The sequence below is a fragment of the Barbatula barbatula genome (genome assembly GCF_947034865.1).
Source record: "Barbatula barbatula genome assembly, chromosome: 14".
Classification (NCBI taxonomy): domain Eukaryota; kingdom Metazoa; phylum Chordata; class Actinopteri; order Cypriniformes; family Nemacheilidae; genus Barbatula; species Barbatula barbatula.
In genome coordinates this window covers 15,984,932-16,001,462 of record NC_136777.1, presented here as the reverse complement: position 1 = coordinate 16,001,462, position 16,531 = coordinate 15,984,932, and the positions used below count along the sequence as shown (strand labels likewise).

The 16,531-nt window shown below is 40.4% G+C and overlaps 1 protein-coding gene across 1 annotated transcript; it reads right to left on the bottom strand.

The window, feature by feature from the left end:
* Positions 1–11,163: 11,163 nt before the first annotated feature.
* dldh (dihydrolipoamide dehydrogenase) lies at positions 11,164–16,228 on the bottom strand. The gene is made up of 11 exons (XM_079472260.1): positions 15,721–16,228; positions 15,288–15,590; positions 14,870–14,930; positions 14,527–14,784; positions 13,841–13,901; positions 13,606–13,736; positions 13,359–13,528; positions 13,037–13,253; positions 12,146–12,947; positions 11,958–12,060; positions 11,164–11,867 (listed from the first exon to the last, which is right to left on the bottom strand). The coding sequence occupies exons 1-11, from the start codon at positions 15,766–15,768 to the stop codon at positions 11,862–11,864; spliced, it is 2,160 nt and encodes a 719-aa protein (XP_079328386.1). The 5' UTR covers positions 15,769–16,228; the 3' UTR covers positions 11,164–11,861.
* Between the last annotated feature and the right edge of the window lie 303 nt (positions 16,229–16,531).

Genomic DNA, 16,531 nt, shown 5'->3' with positions numbered 1-16,531 from the left:
TTTACTATAAGGATTTATGTCTCAAAGCGAGGGCGGGACTATACCCAATGTCTAATAGTCAGACTTCCAATGACCCCTAAAGGATGAAATGAAGCCTCGCCCTACATTTTTTCTCATTCCAGAAGTCAGTTTTTATCTTTCACAATAGGGAAAAAAACACCATCGGAGATTCAATGCCAACTTTAAGCTGTTTTATGTTCATTAAAGTGACAGTCCACCCAAGGATGCGAATTCTGTCATCGTTTACACACCCTCGAGTTGTTCCAAACCTGAATACATTTCTTTGTTCTGATGAACAGAAAGAAAGATATTTGGAAAAATCATCATTGACTTCCATAGAAGGATTTTACATAATATTTTGAAGAATCCAGGAAAGCAAACAGTTCTGGGGCATCTTTGACTACCAATACAATTCTTTCTACTATGGTAGTCAATGATGTCCCAGAAATGTCAGTCATTTTTCCAAATATCTTTCTTTGTGTTCAGCTGACCAAATAAATATATACAGATTGGGAAGAACTTGGGGTGGGGACTAATTCATGACAGAATTGTCATTCTTGGGTGGAGTTTCCCTTTAAGAGCTGTTGTATACCTGCAATATTTGACTGCATATCTAATGCTTTGTGTCAACAATTACAACGCCACAAGATGAATCACTGTATGTGTTTTACACATTATTTCAGTTAGATTTTTGATTCATGTCAGTGTATTATTGTGATTTAACACAACTCCACCCCTAAATGGCATATAAAGCATTGTTTGATTGATGGCTTTTCATGTCAGTTGGACGGCTCTTGCTGTCTAAGTGGGCGGTTCTTGTCCAGCTGCAATAAAAACACCAGAGCTTTATCCACAGTCAAAGGTCCGCTACACAAGATTACCAAACTGAAGGCTATTTATGGTTGTGAATAAAGCTCTTCAGTGTGATAATATAGACTGTGTTGATGTATTGACATTTATTGTGTAACTACATTAAATGTGGCGTATCTAATTTGAATGTAGTGTTTATAGTGGCAATAGAATGCCGATAAGATAACAATATGTAACTGTCAGACAGAAAGCTTATATGCATGGCACTTGGTTTCAGACACATTAATTGATCTTAAGTCCTAGAAATGTATTTTCAAAAAGTCATGAATGAAAAACAACAACAGTACTACTCTTTTGTGATCAATGATCACGGTGAACGATTAGTATTACACATGATCATTTTGGTTTGACCAAAAATAACATCCAATATTACAGTCCTGATAAAGATCCTGTGGAGAAGCTGTTTACCAGTGTCTAAGTGTAATGTTTTCCTAATGAAGTCTGGTGGGAGGAGTGGAGATCGGGCCCTGCCCCCCTTTCGCTCTCTCTGTCTCCCTGTGAGCGGCCTCTTCTCATTCTATTCATATTTAGATGAAAGCAGCTCTTCTCTGTCAGCTTATTTACATGCTCGAGGAGTGAGAGTGTTAGGGGCTGCCGTCGCTGTTGGGGAGGGGGTTAAGGATGAGAAAATGCCAGCACAGCCCAGCAGTTACCAGGGCAAGGACGGTGCAATGCTAGTCATCCCATTATTGGGCGGCGCTCACCATCTGTTCGGCGCAAAACTGGAGCGGTCTGTAGACCTGTGGGCTGGACTGCGGAGCAGGCAGTCTGGAGTCAAAGGTCCCCACTTTTTCTTTCACCCATCCAATGCACTAACATGCACATAAATGCGTTCAGAGGCTTGTCGGGAGATACCTGGAGACCATCCTGATCCAAACCAAAGTGGGCTGTCCTGCTGTCTGCTGCTCACATAGGAAACTCTCAGAAGCGGCTGATTTGGAACACTATACAAAGTCTACAACTTGGAGGACTAACTGAGACATGAGTTAAAATACCTGAAAAAATTGCATTAAATAACTAAATAACCTAAGTAACATTAAAGCTGCAATTCGTAATTTTTTAGGGGTGGGCTTAAAATAAACAATAATGCAACCTGATCTCATGTGGGAATTTTAAGAGGTGGCTAATTTGGACAATGTTTGAAAAAGCATCACTGAAGCCCCTCCCCTAACCCCACCCCTAAACCTTACGTCACTGCTGCAGAAGCAAATCGTACGCATAAGACTGTGGGAATTCATACAAATTAGTCACCTCATAAAATAGCTTTGAATTCCCATGAGATTGTGTTGAATCATTTGATTATTAATCAAGTGCATGAACAGATCAATGTTCAAAGCTGTCAAAACTTACCCGATTCACAACTGATCATTTGAGCTTTGGTTCTGATTTAGCGAAAAATGTCAGTTTGACGTCATTTGACCCACCTAAAGATAAATACCCAAAATAAACAGTCGTTTTATGATTGAGGATAGAAAGGTGAATGGATTGCAGCTTTAAAGGCACAATATGTAAGACTTCATGAGGCATTGCACAGATTGATTGGCGTTCATAACAGCAATTCTAAAGCAGTACTGAAGAGTGACTCTCGCAATCATTTTCAGTTATATGCAGACCAATCTGCGCAGTGTTGCATGCAGTCGAACACACATCATGGCAAAACAGCGAGTCTCTTGAAAATGAAAATAAAGAGGAAGTAATGTCTACACTGTAAAAAAACACTAGTAGGATTTACTTATTTTTTTGTTAGTTACTTAATTTTTTGCATACAAAAATAAGTAAATCCAACTCGTTGTTTTTTCCGTGTTTAGCACACCACTGCTATTATTTTTATCACGCCCTTTTATACGGTATACTTACGCTTATATAACAACAATTATAAACTTTCATAATAATTACATAATCTTATCTATAAACCTCATTTGAGAGCCTTGTCAGATTAATTTCCATTGGCGGTTGAAATGAAGACTAGTCATCCAACACATTTCAGCGTCATCAAGCTACACCTTTGTCATCGTTTTGGTGGTAAAAATGACATATTGTTCCTTTAAGTATAAATGATATATTTTCAAATAATAATAAACTAAAAAACCGTTTTTCTACCATTTTTTTAACCTTGTCTCAATGCATTATGGGATTACTTTTCCTTTAAAGTTTATAAACACTGAGTCTTATGAACCTTATGAATTAAGTTTTTTCATTTTTTTGTATTGCCATCGCTTCAAGAGCGTATCTAATGATCCCCTTAAATGCATGGACTAGGTTTTTGGAAGCGAGCCAGTTACTAAATTTGCATGGCATGAATTCTACTCACCCTTATTACAGCTTACCCCCTTTATTTTTTACAAATTGTTACAACCCTTATTATAATGAGAGTAAAATGATGGTATCCTCTGCAAACTGTGATTTGTGTCTGTACTATTTTTCTAGCTTGGTTCAAACTTTTGTACCCAAGAGTACTCTGCTCAGCCCCACACCCCATCATCATCCCGTTATGGCTTTGTTCCATTCAAATATTTATTCATAAGCGCAGAAAGAATTCAAACAAAGTGTGTGTAAAGAGGATCACAGCAAGATGTTTCTGTATGGTCGTGTTCAGTAAACACAAAGATCTCGCTTCCACCCGTTTCATCCAAGTGTTGTGCAAGAGCCTGTTAGCCGGCTTCCCTCTTTTGTCCCTGACCCAGAAGAATTGTCATACATTGTCCTAAGAGTAACAAACCTCAACTTTCCCAATCTGACATTGAAAACTATTATCATGTGAAGAGAGCAAAGCATTCAGAGTTTGGGGTCATTAATCAGGCGTCAGTCCACTTGTCCATTCCCACACATCCTGCCCGACGCTGTCTCAAAAGACCGTCGCACATCTACGCCCCTTCTTGACAACCAATCGCAACCCAGAATCGCATTAAAGCTTATTGGGAGTGGGAAAGTCAAAGTGTCGGAGTCGTACTGTATGCGGTTCGTGTTTGGCCAACCCTTGCCGTCCATCGGCTGAGAACCCTGAGAGTTATGTCAATTCAAGTCTCTTTAAGTCATTATGCTGTGACCTTCACAGGTCACTGATGGATTTTCATATTCAAGACCAGCAGCTGCATTCGACTCTTGACTTTGGTTCACACAGGCCAAATGTCAACATAAAACAGCCATAAAGAATAAATCGCTAGTAACTCTTTGTGACAACTACATTTCAAATGGTCTTCATTTGCATTTCTTGCTGTCTCTGCTGTCTTTGCTGTGGCTTTTGTGCTCTTTTGGAAGAATTCATATTGTGTATGCATATTTATACTTTCTGCACTGGTGGACTCATTGAAGTGATCCACTCCTAAAGTCATTATAGCTCTTTATCCATGAAAATCTTTCAAATGGAGATGTCACCAAGGACAGCTCAACATCACCCACAATTGGGGCTACGAGACGTTCATTTGGTCAAATTAAGACGCCTGAAAAGATTCCCTATAGAATTTCCCCAAAATGTTTTTGGACCTTTATGCCACATTAAAAAATTTATGAAACGATGAATATCATTGAATAGATAGTAAAACATCAAACATAATGGAATTCACAAACAAATGAGTATGCATAAATGCATTGCCCTTTAAAGGGATAGTTTAGCCACCAATCGTTCATCGTTTACTCACCATCACATCCTTTCCAACCTGTATGACTTTCTTTTTTCTGCAGAACAAAAAAGAAGATATTTTGAAATTCATGGGAAACCAAACAACATTGATTTTCTCAAAACCTCTTCATTTGTGTTCTACAGAAGAAAGAGTCATATACAGGTTTTGAATGACATGGGGATGAATAAATAATGACAGAACTTTCAGTTTTCTGGCCCTTTAAGTTCACACAGGTGTCCAAGCACCACATCTCTAGTCACATCCAGCATTGTCCCTTTTATTCAGGTTTTCGAACCTAAAATATATGCCATTTGCTGCAATATTTGGTTCTTTCATGTGTACCCAAACACTTACGCCAGTCACTGTCACAACAGCGTAACTTCGGCGCCTAAAGATGTTCACAAAGAACGTTTAGAACAATCAGAAACAATTATAAGTACACAAACATCAATCCCCTCACAATTTACCGCCGTCTCTCTTTTTAGGGAGAAACTCCTCTGCTATTATTTGCCTGCGTGTTCTGTTCGCCCCCTGCTCTAATTCTTTTTTATGCCGGACTCGGGGATGTGTGCTCGGCTCGTCCTGGCTGAATGCTGGCTTTAGAGGCATCTGTCGCTTATAGTCTTCACAACATCTGCTGCTATTGCTCCTCTTTCCCAGCATGCCGTGGGATATGGTTTCTCCCAAAGGTGGCCTTTGTATGCACCATTGTGAATTCAATCATTGTCTTCCACGGGCAGTTCCCACGATGTTGAGGAAGTTATTGCCATGCCTACAGACCTGTTACCACACAACAACTGTCAGAAGTGATCATCTCGCCATAGAAGACCAGTGTGTTCTTGGAAATATCATGTACGGGTTTGCTATTTTGGAAGTGGGACTTGAAACAAGATTTGGGATGCTGTTTAAATCAGGAAAATAATGTTTGAATGCACTTGAATTGGACCGTAATGTCTGGGATGCACATTATTAACTTTGGTTTCTATCTCACAAGCCATTGACATTATAAATATCTGTCCATGATGAGACTTCCAGGAGTCTCTTTGGAAAAAGAGGAACGTGGGGGGGAAGCGCTTCGGGCCTTTATCTTCTGACAATGTCCACAATGCACCAAGCGAAGCTCACCGTGCTATTGGTTGTGAAGACACAGCAGATGTTAATAATAAACTTTTCTCAATGTTTCACACTTTCGCTCTTTTGAAAATAAAAACCCAAGGCCCAAGCACTCACATGAAAAATAGCTTGCATTGTTTTTTTATTTAAAAGATGTATGGCTTTTTACCGTACTGAAAGTTTTCACTCTATAGAGAGGTCAGATGTCAATATTTATAAGTGGGTTAAATACCCATGTGAAGTCTCTCTTAAAGTTTTAAAGCACTTTTTTGTCACATCCATAACAGTCAATATTCCTCATAAATCGACACATAAAATGGAAATAAATATTTTTGTTGACTATTTGTTGGGTGTTATTGCTGTTGGTGTGCACATTTTAATTCACAGAAATTCTACAAAGTTTGGTGTCTCTCAAAAACGTTCGTCCATCCATATCCACATCCATAACGCATTCATTTCCCCTCCTTTAAAAGAGAAAACTTGTGCAGAGACTAAGTTCTGATGTCTGAATTCTATCAACAGGGGTTTATAATACATTGGTGATTGAATATATATACAGGTGATTGAATACATTGGAAATAAATACACTGTCTCAGAATTTATATTTCAAGTTTTGACGGAAACTGTCACATCCATAACTTTGGAATTGCCCTTTTTTTCTTTAGACATGACAAGCATCGGTCCTTCTGTGTGTTTAAAAAAACAAAGAAGCCACCCTCTCTAGATCAGTGACTTTATTTTGGAAAAGGGTTCACATCAGTCAAGAGGTCTTTAGGTCCCTCGTCGAGATGGAGAGTGATTGATGATCTGCAGGGCCTGAGGTGCACTGTCTTCTCCAGGGTGGGTGGTCTCTCCTGGCCAATGTCAAGGGGCACTTTTGGGACAGAATGGAGAAGGTCACGAGGTGTCCTCTAAACCTACCTGTGTAACACTTTAGAAAGACATCACACTTAAAAATAAATTCAACATTGTGGTGCCTGTGAAAACAACTGATTATGCTGCTAACCCATTTTCATCTCCATAAATACCTGACACGTGAAATAGTTTAGCAGATTGTTTAAGTATAAATCACACGTCCATTTGGTAAACCACTGTGTCAATGGATAAGTCAGATGCTATGGACCTCCCTGTGTCCTCAATGGGACAGCCACATGTTTGCAGTGAACGCATTCCTTGAGATTTTTACCTCCAAGCTAGTGTAAGGAATTGTATCATTTGCTAAATGTCTCACAATCCCATTTGAAATGTGTGTTGCTGTGATGGTATAGGCCAAGCCATGTTGTAGAGAATGTTTATAGCGCTGAACTGTTAAAGGAAAACTAACAAAATAATTTATGGATTTATTGTGCATATTTTAGAGGTACGTGTTCTTCAGGTTTGTCTTCGTAACTTTTTATTCAAATTTCATAATTCCTTCTGTCTGCAAAGTGATTTTCCTTGCAGCTGTCATCAGGAATTCCATCAGATTCAGTTACACTTTATTTGAGGTGTGTTGTGTTACAGTACGCTATCATTTAAAGTATGGAGTAATAATTCCCTACATATGTTTACAATAGGACTGGGGTTAGGATTAAGATGTGGTTTAGGGTTAGTTACATGTAATTAAGACAAATCTATAGTAAATACACACGTCACAAGGGAATGGAATTCCAGCATCTTCAAATGTGCTTGTTCAATCGGTTATAATAATCCTTTTTGCATAATATTTTGCAGATTTGTCCTTTTCACATAAAAACAACTGTGTGACATTAAAGATGTAATGCCTCTTTTTTTTAAATTCACAGTTGTTGTTTTTTTGCTACATATATGTTTATTTCATTTAATTTAATTGCTTAATCATTTTTTTTTTTTTTTGCTTTACTGTTTGCTAAATAAAAGCAAACATTCTGTAAAAAACACATGCAAAAAATATTATTGTTTAAAAAAAACAATGGTGCTTCACAATGTCACAGAAGAACATTTTTGTCTAAATAGTTAACCTTTAACATCCCAAGAACCTTTCTGTTTCACAAAAGGTCCTTTGTGGTGATAAAAGGCATGGTTCTTTAAAGCACCTTTGACTGGATGCTTCTTTGTGGAACCAACAATTTTGCTTCTATGGCATCGCTGTGAAGGACCTTTTAAAACTTTACATTTTTAAGAATGTAAGGCCATGTTAAAGATTGAAATCATATTAAAATAAATGATTGAAATCAAACGTTCTTTAAAACAAGATCGTTGGTTCCTTTTTTTTAAATAAGTTACTTTGTTGATTTAAAGAGTTAATTAAAAATATTACTCGACTCAATAAAAAATTAATTTAGTTTATTCATTTTTTAAGTTTAATAAAAATTTGAAGGCAACAATTTTTAAGTTGAACCAACAAAAAAAAACATTCAGTTAGATTTCATTGCAATCTATGAAGTTCCAACTGAAAAGAGAAAATAAAATAATGTGTTATCCAGAAATAGCCATTATTACATTATTTTATATTTATATTATTTCAAATATAAGTAATTGATATCAAATAAAGAATAGCCAGCAAAAAATATTTTATTGTGATATATACCATCACACACATTTATAGCTCTTGTGCTTCTGCATTTCTGCACAAGGAAAATAAAGTTCTCTAATCAATGTTATGATTTTACTTCCATTTGATTTACGGTAGGAAATGATTTCTGTCGTTAAAAGCTCTATTTGGTGCGTCAAATGTGATTTATTTATGTAGAGAAACACAGAAATGAATTGATTTAATAGCATAAGATGCAAGTTCTTCTCTGCTCCCAGATGTCCATGTTACTGACATTCTATGTACCAACGGTGGCTATTGCACCCACTGACTTCTTTTTGTTGGCATTCGATTGTCCTGGATGGAACAGTTTTGTTCCCCCGAAACTTCCCTTGCCGGACTGTGAATCGCTCCTCTGCCGGATCAAATGAGATCTGAGGGTCCAGGTTGCAGAAGTTGAAAGGGGGCGGCCCGGCATTGTGAGTGCTGACAGGTGACCACTACGCCTGAACAAAGGCTGGGTCATTGCTGCGGCGAAATCCCTTTTCTGAAGCTCGTGTTCCACTTTCGCCACAATCTGTCAAAATGTAACTCACCATTGAAAGAATTGGCAGCAGAAAATAGCTTTATAAGGACCTCGCCAAGCAGAAGTAAGATCGAGCATACAGGCCGATTCCGAGGCATGTCATACACTGGTATCTCTCATCGCTTCCCAGAACAAAGAATAAAGGAAGCAAACGACAGAAAGAGAGACTATAATCTGTGACGAGAGCAGCCCTTGAAGTGGAAACAGTTAAACAGCTCGGCTCAGCTCAGCTGAAATTCATCTCATCTCTTGTCATGTTAATGTTCTTCACCATGAAACGTCTTGTGATGTCACGGTAGACTCACATATAAAAGACATATTAACCTGAACAGAAAGAAAGTTCTCTGTGTAAACATCACATGGAAACAATAAAGCACATTGAAACTAAAGTAATGTACAAACTAAAGTAAATAGACAAAGAGTACAATATACGCTCACCAGGTGCAGGTGCATATACTGTATACTGTATGTCATTGCTGCTGATGAAAGAAAACTTTAAAATTACATTTATTATTAAACAAATTATGCCAAATATGGGCGTTCCACGTACCATATAGATAAACCCATGCACTGTAAACATGCAGCGTAGAATCCATGTTGCTTTGTTGGTATTCCAAATGTGTAAACCTTTGTCATGAGTTAGCAAATTAGACGGCCTACGGTATGAGTTGAAAGGGTCAACTTTAATTGAAATTCAAAATGGTGGACAGGAAGTATGGCCAACTGTGGCATGTTAACATCACACTCTATACAAAATGAATCCAAATAGCTGTTGGCAGCTGCCTTAAATAGGGGAAATTTCAACATGGACATGCATTTTCTAAGCTATCATTTAGCACTAATGTTTCTTGAGCTATTTGCTATGGTTCTGTTATAGCGCCACCTAATGTATGATGGATTTGTACGGTGCTTGTTTGTGGCGCTCATAAGAGTGCTTGGATCCCTTTCTTTCTAATTCTTGTTATATTATACAGTGTCTTTTTGAAGGTCCCTTCAGCAGAAAAAAACAGAAATAGGATTTTGGGCCAATGAAATGTAACTGTGGGCTGGGCTCAGTTTTTTACTGGGTTTAAGTCTAAGTTTAATACTAGATTTATTAGTAAATGATAACGTCAGGCTGTTTTAACAGGAAAGATATCCTGAAACAAGAATGACTTTAGTTATTACCCAGCCACTATCCTACCCAACCCCTAACCATAGATTATACGCATAAAAAAATGCCCTTCAAATTTACAGGGTTTTTTGTTCTAAAACAAAATTGAATGTTTTGGCCACTTTGGTGTTTCATTGTTTGTGGAAAAACACTTTATAGCCCAGAACATTTTCAAATGACATACAGTGTGACAACATGCCCCACTATTTGGTAACAATAGTTCAACAGTTGTGTTTTTTTAGACAAGACCAAAGTGAATACACACATACCACAAGTGTATTTCTGTGTAAATACTGACATCGACCTAACCTAACAAGCACCTACATTTGATGTAATGCTAATGCAGAATGATTCATTGATACAGAACATTCAGAGCAATATACCACCTACACCAGCTTTTGTACAGAAACATCATTTACACAATCTATATTATTAAGCATGTAGAACCATGTGAACCTGTTGTCCTATTTAAACCCAGGTTCTGATGATACTGAAAGAAAACTGTAACAGATGCATTTTGCCATTTATTTCAAACCAAGCACACTGTTGCAACTGGAAAAAGATCTGATGGAAGATATACTGAGCAGTGCCACCGGCCTGTCAATAAAGAAAACAAAAGAGGTGCTTTAGGGCTGTCTCCTGATATTTTCCACCTCAGCGAAATCCTATTGTGTGAGTGAAAAGTTACGTTAACAGCTTAGCGTGGTATGTGAAAGCAACTGTCCAACAGTGGGGTAATACCAGCAAATACTTTTCACTCCATCCTCTCTAAACTCACAACCAAAGACGGCTCTGCTTTACAGAGCTGAGGTGCCCATGTGCTCACCGATAACCATGTTAGATAAGAGATGGTCTTTATTTATGTGCCTTCTAGAATAAAACATTATATCACAGATGAAAATCAGAGATCAGCTCTAGAATGACTTTCCAGGAGGTTGAGGTGAACTGATGTTCTGAATGCTATAAGAGTTCCTGTTGGGTTTTTGTATTTCCTTCGTATTAAGATACTGAGGGTGTTTTCCTCGTTTTCGCTTTGCTCTATTTACGTCACTTAATGAGCTTGGCTACAGCTTCAACATAAAATGTTCCACCAAAGAGAAACTTTCACCAAACCATTTACAAAAAGTGGTTTCTCTTGTTTTTGTCAAGAGCCAAAGAGTTCCAAAAATATCCTGCCATCAAAGTGAAGGCTGTAATTTGTGATTACCGGGTGTGCATTTGTCTCACTTATTCCAAAAGGAAAATATAATACATTTGCGATGTAAAAGAGCGGTCTTTTTTCACATCACATCGTAGCTTGCCATTCATGAACTCAATCGACCAGTTGCGTAAAATTTCATACAGGATTTATTTGGAAAAATATTAAGGTGATTCTCTTCAGGGACAACAATCATACAACAACTCCTGTATGTTTCCACAGCGAATTTAAATACATTTACATCAGAAAACAGTCACATCGACCCGAAGTGCCTTATTTACAATAGAGAAATTTGCAAAATGAACAAGATTTTAAATTACATCAAACTTCACACAAATAAAAAGAAACCACAAACACAGTGATCACAAATAACGTTTAAATAAAAGAGAGACAACTTATCAGTTACAAACATATTTGATGGCAGTGTTTCTTCTCATCCGATCCACATCATGGATCCCAGAGCATACAGATACACACTGCAGTCAGTGCATATGCATACACAGTATTCGATTCATTAGTGTTTTAAATACAATAAAATACAACCCATCATAGTGCAATGAGGTAAAATCGTCCCTACAGGAAGTGCAGCGAGTCCATCTGGCACGTTCCTGGGAAACAAACTTTGAAAGTCCGGGCCAGTGTGGCCCAACGTCCTTTCCTGCAGTCACTGTGTTGACTTCAGTTGAGAACCAGCTCATTCTGAATATCACCTTCAACATGAGTTTCACAGCAGCAGTCACACGAGGGAGGAAACCTTCCCTCTGGTTTGAGCAGCATTACTGGAGTAAAACCTCCTGTAGAACAACACGAGCTACGGCGCTTTTGGGGCATTACACCTGCCAAACAGAAAACGGCACATGGTGAGATTTCGGAAATCAAGCACGTTGAGATGTTGCGACTGCGAGCGCTGGTTTCTTTTGACTCACCTCGGTTGCGATAATACATTCATCCTTCTCCTCGGATAAAACAAAGACCGACTGGTACTTTGTGTCTTTGCACAAAGATTCTGTACATTTCTCTGAAGCATCACTGAAAATGATGAAAGAAATACATTAGTACTGTATAAAAACAACAAAATGAAATAAAAACACGTCAATCTTTGACCAACATTTACCTTTTTAAATGTTTTCTATGTTTCTCCTCCGAGTCCAAATCAAGAGCCTCGCCTTTAGACATTTCGCTCTTCTCCGAATCCTCCTTTACCGAGTCCTCCTGCTTCAACTCGTGAACAAGATTGTAATCCACAAGAGAGTATCGAGATTTGAATCCGTTCCTTTCTCCGCCCGCGCCGTCGCTCTGAAAGTCCACTTTCTTGTTGATGTTCTTCACTTGTGATGTTCCAATTACGCTCACGGGCAAGTCTTTGTCACGGCTGCAGTTGTTGGTCAGATTGTTCATGGTCTCAATTTCACTGTGGCTGTCCACGTGCTGCCTCGTCTGCTGCACTTTTAGACGGATGTAAACCACCAACACAGCACCTCCGACCAGGACCAAAAGCACCAAAATAATCCCAGCACAAACCGCCGTCCAAGGAAAGGTCTCCTCATCGTCCTCGTCGTAAGAGTACCTTTTCCCGGCCGCCTCCGCCACGGCATGTCCCTCCGGCAGCAAGAACTGACAGTTACGTCCGCCGTACCCTGGCACGCAAGCGCAAACGTAGCGGCTGTCCCTCTCATGGCAAGTGGCCCCGTTGTGGCACGGGTTGTGTACGCACTTGTTGATCGGAGAGGTGCAGTTCTTGCCGGTGTATCCGGGCAGGCAGGTGCAGGTGTAGTCATTGAGCCCATCTTCGCAGGTGCCACCGTTCTGACAGGGATAGGCAGCGCACTCGTCGATGTTGTCTTCACAGTGAGTCCCGGTGAAACCGTCGGGACACTGACAGAGATACGAATCCACTAGATCCAGACACTGGGCTCCTGGAAAAGAACGCCAATAAAATGCATTAGACAACAGATTCCGATTAGACAAGGCCATTGAAGCGTAGTTCCGGGAGCGTTCAACTTACCATTTGAGCATGGGTTGGAGCTGCAGTGATCGATCTTCTTTTCACAGTTGAATCCGGCATAGCCCATCGGACACTGACAGAAGTATCCGCCATCGGGGTTGTCAGCGCAGCGCCCATCGTTGAAGCAGGGGCCGTCGGCGCAAGTCATCGCGCTCAGCTCACAGTTTCGTCCGTAGAAACCAGGAGGACATGTGCAGCTGTAGGTGTTTTCAAGATCCTGTGGATTCAAAGAAATCATTAATTTGAGGTTGCATTGAACACATTGATCGTGTCTCACATTGACTCGTACTATGCCATAATTTTTATATGAATAAATACTCACAGTGCAGCTTCCGCCGTTCCTGCAGGGATTTCCGGAGCATTCGTTGACCTCAATCTCACAGCTGGCCCCAGTGAAACCAGGTCTGCAGGTGCAGGTGTAGCTTCCCTGGCCGGTGTTGGTGCAAGTGGCGCCGTTCTGACATGGTTTGTGGTGTGTGCAGTAGTTAAGATCTGCAAAACAATATTCAAGTTATTGATCCTCTTTTAACTGCAAAAACACCTCAGTTATTTCTTGGACAAAGACTCACCTTGGTTACAGAAAAGGCCTCCCCAACCCTCCTGGCAGTTGCATTGCCATGGCTGTTGGCAGGTACCGTGCAGACATCCAGGATAACGGATGCAGTCATCGCAGTACTTTCCGCTAAATCCCACTCGGCATCTAAAAACATTACAGAGCAACGGTTAGTATGTTGGTAACCTCTACAGCGAGAAAGTTTGTGTGTTTAAAATCTTAAGAGGACAGTAAATGTCTCCATAACTTACTTGCATTCACCGGGTTTGTCACAAAACCCATGGTCTTCATCACAGCCCGCCAGACAGATTGCTGTAGAGAGAAATGCATATTTTAAATAGCAGTTCTCTTTCTGAACATTATTATTCTAGGCTATTTTAACCAAGATGGTTACTTTGTGGGTTACCAAAAAAGCTCACTTCACTAGTATTGGAAGGACACTGTGGTTAACACAGTTGCACTCGTACAAAAGCTCCCCAAACAAAAGCTCCTTTTTTCCCTAACTGTGGGTCAGAAGTCCCTTTTTTACTCTGTTCATCCCCACCCACCCCAAAACCCCCGTCCCCCCACCCTCCCCATAACGTCCCAGAGTCGAGGCAGATAAGGGTGGACAGCTGGTGTACATGGTGCCAGTGCAGGACAGCTGCTCTATTGTCTACCTTCACTGTGCAGCTGCCCCCTTCCAACAATACCTCACTGCGCTGAGCCAATCAGCGTCGAGCGCACTGCCAAGTAACCAATCAGGCATCACATTTAATCTATGGCACGCGTGCCATTATTTGGCCAACGTCCCTCATTTGAATCACACAAACGCCTGTTGCAACCATAGTGATGAAATGTGTTGTTGTTTTCCTTGTGGAACACCGAGACACATCCGCTCGAAACTTTTGCATAAACAAAGTGAAAACACAAACATATGACGATAAACATCACTTACGTTCAGTGCAGTACTGTCCTTTCCATCCGGAGTTGCAGGTGATTTCTCCGCGCTCCCCGCAGGTAAAGTGACCGAAGGTGTCGTCGCGGGGACGGCAAAACACCGAGCAGCCCTCGCCGTAGTAATGCTCATCGCAGACGAATCTGTACGAGTACTTCAGCTCCGTCCTCCCACCCACCTGAAGATCCTGAGACCATTCTTCGCCCACCGTTAGATGTCTCTGGGTGGTCATGCGACTGATCAGACGCTCTGGGTTTTCTGTTTATAGAAAAGTTTTAGTGAGTCTTCCCGTTGCGTGAGAGTGATGCGGTTATTTCTGTGAATGGGTTTCAGTTCGTCTTACCTGTGACCAGATCGTCGTTGGAGTCGGTGTGCAGCGCTTCGATGATGAGCGAGAAGGTGCCCTGAAACATCGGAAAGGACGCGTTAAAATAACACAAAGGTATTCATTGGACAAGGCACTCATTCCTCCACGCGTGGGTTCCGCTCGGTTTTACATATCACGGAAGATGTGAATTGCGTAAGGTGTGATCGCCCTGGGGATTCAAGCCTCATTTCTCCGATTTCACACGTACTTATTGCACAAAAATGAAAGGTTTCGGAATTTCACACTGGGCTGACAATGATATTCCAACCCAGGGGATGTGACTTTTCCCACCCCACCAAAACCGTTAAAAACCGAAAGCCTGCGCACTGCTATTATTAGTTTTTTGTATTCTAAACATGTACCATCATATTACCAAAACATATGAATTACTCACCGGCCATGTAAATCCAAACGAGAACTGAATGGGGTTGGAGAATGAACTGTCGGGAATTGATTCAGGCACTTGGAAAGAGTTTGCCCCGAGCACAGGGGTGACTGCACCGCCGTATGTACACGGAGGCTCCGGAGACACGTTGGCTTGGTAATGTTTAAGGCAAATCCTAAAAAAGGTTTTGCAATCACACTGCTGAATCCCCTCTGCGGACGCGGACCCTTTACAGCAGTTTGCGTTGCCTGCCACCCCTTTTTTGTTGAGAAACTCCTGCAGTTTTAACTCGAAAACCCCAGAAGATAAACACTGAAATAGAATGGAAAATAAATTAATCACTAAATTGCCATCACAGGACTCCTCCTCCCCGTGTTTACACATATTTAATGTGACAGAATGACTCGCGCGTAATAGTAAAACAAACATTGATTTTCATTACCTGGCTTATAATGACGCAAAGGAAAGCAGCTATTATAAGTCGTCCCATGGTGAAGATCTTTACTGTGCTGTGAAGCTTCCACGGGCCAGGCAACGATATAAGACCGTGTCTCAATAAATCATTGAGCCCCGAAGTTCTCCACACAGTGGGAGCTCTGGCTGATGCTCTATCGTCTTCACTTGATCTGCAAGCCCATCAAAGTCCTCCTTCAATTTTCAAGCAATTAAATTCCAAATACGACAATAAAGAGGAACCAACGGAGACTTGGCAGAAAATTCCTTCCAAAAAAAAACAGTTACTCCGAGTTGTCAAAAGTTTGCAGTCCACTTGGGGTCAGTATAAAAAGTTGAAGAAATCAAACGGAAAAAGCAGTCATTGGGTTATCTGAGCTTGAATTGCTTATTGTCCGTTTGTACACTTTTGAGATGCGTTGAGATGATCCAAAACCACTGATCCAAACGTCTCTCTTCTTGTTTCCATGTAAGAGATTTACTGACTGTTTGTGTTTAATGTCCCAGTCCTCCTGCAGCCCGTTATATACAGACTGCCCCTGCTAGGGTAATGAGATGCAAATGAGCTACTCCCCAATCTGGCTCTAGTTGTCACAAAGGGGACACTTTTCAATCCACACCACCCCCAACCCCCCAAGAAAAAGATCGGCAAATGGTCACTGAGCTGTAAAATGTGCAACTCTTAGCGACTGCTAAAAGGGAGAGAGTGAAAGAGAGAAAAAACTCATTTACATACAGGAAAAATTAACCTTAAGAATCCTGTACATCCCATAAAACCTCAAATTACATCACACACTGCT

Bases quoted from the DNA above. Each gene is read 5' to 3' on its own strand.
- dldh (XM_079472260.1), bottom strand. From the start codon at position 15,768: ATGGGACGACTTATAATAGCTGCTTTCCTTTGCGTCATTATAAGCCAG. The intron at 14,785-14,869 runs GTAAGACGAACT...TTCTATAAACAG, and splicing joins CAACGACGATCTGGTCACAG to AAAACCCAGAGCGTCTGATC. The intron at 13,254-13,358 runs GTGAGTATTTAT...TTGAATCCACAG, and splicing joins GGAACGGCGGAAGCTGCACT to GATCTTGAAAACACCTACAG.